This window comes from Aplysia californica, unplaced genomic scaffold (genome assembly GCF_000002075.1).
Source record: "Aplysia californica isolate F4 #8 unplaced genomic scaffold, AplCal3.0 scaffold00756, whole genome shotgun sequence".
Lineage (NCBI taxonomy): Eukaryota > Metazoa > Mollusca > Gastropoda > Aplysiida > Aplysiidae > Aplysia > Aplysia californica.
In genome coordinates this window covers 119,498-123,050 of record NW_004798026.1, presented here as the reverse complement: position 1 = coordinate 123,050, position 3,553 = coordinate 119,498, and the positions used below count along the sequence as shown (strand labels likewise).

General features: G+C 38.2%; 1 protein-coding gene across 1 annotated transcript in view; it reads left to right on the top strand.

The window, feature by feature from the left end:
* Nucleotides 1-264: 264 nt before the first annotated feature.
* The window catches only part of LOC101861077 (mitochondrial coenzyme A transporter SLC25A42), a 12,774-nt gene continuing 9,485 nt past the window's right edge, over nt 265-3,553 (top strand). Inside the window, exons 1-2 of the mRNA XM_005109219.1 lie at nt 265-423; nt 3,204-3,312. Of these exons, the coding sequence (XP_005109276.1) occupies nt 274-423; nt 3,204-3,312 (259 nt within the window). The 5' untranslated portion in view covers nt 265-273. The remainder of the gene's footprint in view (nt 424-3,203; nt 3,313-3,553) is intronic.

Sequence of the window (3,553 nt, the reverse complement as noted above, 5' to 3'; positions counted from 1 at the left end):
AAAAATAAAACGAGAGCCAGAAAGAGAGACAAGCAGAGGGATACCAAGAGAGAGAAAGAGACATATTTAGAGAGATACAAAGATAGAGAGAGAGAAAGAGACATGAGAGAGATAAAAAGATAGAGAGAGAGAGAAAGAGATATGAGAGAGATACAAAAAGAGAGATAGAGAGAGTGAGAGAGATCTTTGTAGGTCATGCATCTTTATAAAGTTTGTTCCATGTACTCAGTTGTTTATGTAAGTTCTTTTTTTTTTTCAACCCAGGCAAGAGCAATGCCAGTGGCAGCAGTTGTGAGAGGAGGGGGAGGGGCCGGGAAGGCGGGGCCAGCCCAGACATTGGCGGAAGGGGCGGAGGAAGGGGCGGAGCCTCATGACCAGGAGGAGGAGCATTACCATCAGGAGGAGCACAAAGTCAATGAAAAGGTAAATGTTCATCTGGTAACAGTTAAATTGATAACAATAAATTCGTTTTTTTGTGAAAGTTGATTTGGACAAAAAATTACTTTGGTGAAAGATATAATTTGGTCAAAAGTAGTGTGATGAATGTTAATTTGGGAAAATGTAGTTTGATGAAGGTTAATTTTTTCAAAATATTATGTTCATTTGGTGACAGTTCATTCATCATCATCCGGTGCCTTGCCGACTGGGGTGGGCGATCATGGACCTCCACTTCACTCTGTCTTGCGTTGCAGCAATGGTGTCTGTTGTTCTTGCTGCTCCTAGCCATGTTGTCATCTTGTCCGGTATCTTTTCCCTCTGTCTGCCTCTGCCTCTCTTTCCGTCAAACTTGCCTCTTGTTACAATATTCTCCAATGCTTCTTTCCGCGTTGTGTTCAAAGAAATTTGCCTGTCGCTTTCTTAATCTCGTCATTATCTGTCTTCTGCAATTTGCTTCAACCATGACTTCTTCATTTGTTTTTCTATTTGATTTAATTGATAATTGATAACAATAAATTAGTTTTTTGCGGAAGTTGATTTGGAAAAAAATTACTGTGGTGAAAGTTATTTGGTAAAAAGTAGTTTGATGAATGTTGTTAATTTGGTAAAATGTAGTTTTGATGAAGGTTAATTTTTTTTAAATATTAATTTGATGAAAGTTAATTTGCTAAAAGAATAGTTTGGTGAAAGTTGATTTGAACAAACATTAATTTGGTGGTTGTGAATTTGGTAAGGATAATTGGTAAAAGATGATTTGGTAAAAGTTGCTTTGGTTGTACCGTCAAGTTCGGTCTGTAAGCCCCGTGACTTTTTTCCTCAACTTTAAACCCTGCCGCTTCAACAGCTATGCGATTTATTTGCAAATTTCCATGATTGTAGGAGCATCACTCCCTTGTCTATTCTCAGTTCTATGTTCACGATTCACGTTTATGCTCCATGTTAAAGTGTTGGCCGCAAAATGTTAACTGTTCACCTTCTAAATGTGGCGTCAGTGGCCTAGTTGTTAGGCTCTGAGACTCGCAACCGGAAGATTGTGGGTTCGAATCCCATCAAGGGACCGACGTTGTGTCCTTGGGAAAGGCACTTTACGCGAATTTTCCTCACCTCGCCTAGGTGAGAATGGGAACCCTGCAAAAGACAGTGAAAGATCTTGTCAGTTTGTTAGTGTTCGAGCGCTTAATCGGCTATTTGCATTGTATACTTCTTAAGAAGCTGAGAACGTTTCTGAGTGTTCCATGGTCTGCTGGGGTAATAATATAGTGTGTAAAGCGCATAGAGCCTGCTGTCGAACGGGGATATGCGCCATACAAATGCTATTTATTTATTATTATTAAATCAAAGCCACGCCCATTGTAGCACTCAGATCATTTTCTCAAGCACACAGCGTCTGCATGCCAAAAACGCGAGGAAATGCCTTCGATGATGAGCCACTACTTGATCCGTTCAGCTGCAACACCGAGGAAGAATTCAGCGCATCTAGCGGATTTAGCGGATTCAGCAGACAGGATGATGATGACACTGAATAGCTGTGATGTACTTACATACATATATCCATCTTGTGTGATCTGCTTCAGCTTATTAAACCAGTGCGGCTTATGATTTTGTGGAAAAAAGTTCAGATTTTTACCCTGAAAATTTAATGGATGCCGCTTATTTGTGAGGCATCATGGTGGAATCAGGCGCTCGTCAATTTTGGGGCGTATGGAGTTATTGGTATGATCTTAAAGCCTGTCCATTTGCCATGATTTTGAGGACAAAAATATCTAGGGCCTACTTATCTTGGATACAAGTTGAGATATTGGCGATTGAAGGGGGTGGGAGTTTCCTGGTTTCAAAGGTAAAATTTGCAAGAAAATGGCCACCAAAGTTAAGTTATTTCCTTAACTTGAGAGTCAGTGGAAACTGAAAACTTTCATCTTTTACGCCTTTAATCAACATTTTTCAATAAAATCCACACGGAAATGTGTTCTTTAAAGGGCATTAAATTTTTATTGAGCCAAAATAAGAAAATTCATTAAAAATTCCCAATCCTGCGGAAAAATACCAGTCTCTTGACTTTAATTATTTTGACGAGCGCCTGAGTTCACCACGCTGTTTCACATAGACAGATGCTCCGCTCAATAGACCGAACTTTACGGTAGTTGTTTTGTCAGAGTTGATTTGGTGAAGTTAATAGGTAAAACTCTTTTTTGTTAAAATTGATTTTTTGAAATTTGATTTTGTACAGTTACCCTTGGAAAAGATTACAAATTAGTGTAAGATAATTTACTTAATAAAGGTTCAGCTGGTTTAAAAAAATGGCTGCCCCAGTTTGATGACCACTAGAGCTTGGGTATCCTTGGAAACTACTTACTTACTTACATTTTTTGTGCCTCTGATCAAAGATTTTCCTGTAAAAATCCACACAGGAATGTGTTGTTTTTTTTACATGGACATAAAAGGTGTTTAGACCCCCCCCAAAAAAAAATTAAGAAATTGATCGAAATTGTTTCATTGGTGGAAAAAGGGTAAATTCTTCGATTTATTATCTTATTATTTTATTATTTCATTATTTTATTATTTCATTATTTTATTATTTGATCATTTCGTTATTTTTTTATTTCATTATTTGATCATTTCGTTATTTTTTTTATTTCATTATTTTATTATTTCATTATTTCATTATTTCATTATTTGATTATTTGATTATATTATTATTTTATTATTTTGACAAGCGCTTGCTTTTACTTACCATGATGTCACACATTTGTGTATTTCCCGGGCAGGTGGCGGCCCACCACAAAGTTCTGACGTCGCTCATCGCGGGCGCTATGGCCGGGGCTCTGGCTAAGACGGTCATCGCTCCGCTAGACAGGACCAAGATCAACTTTCAGAGTACGTCGGGTTGCTTTTTCGTCCCTGTTTTATTGCTCTCTCCCTCTCTCTCCCTCTCTCTCTCCCTCTCCTTTTTCTGTCTCTCTTTTTGTGTCTTTCTCTCTCTTTCTCATACTCTTTCTCTCTCTTTCTATCTCTCATATTTTCTTTCTCTCTGTCTCTCTCTCTCATCTTCTCTTTCTCTCTCTAGACCTCTCTCATAATTATTCTCTTTCTCTCTCTCTCTCTCTCTCTCTCTCTC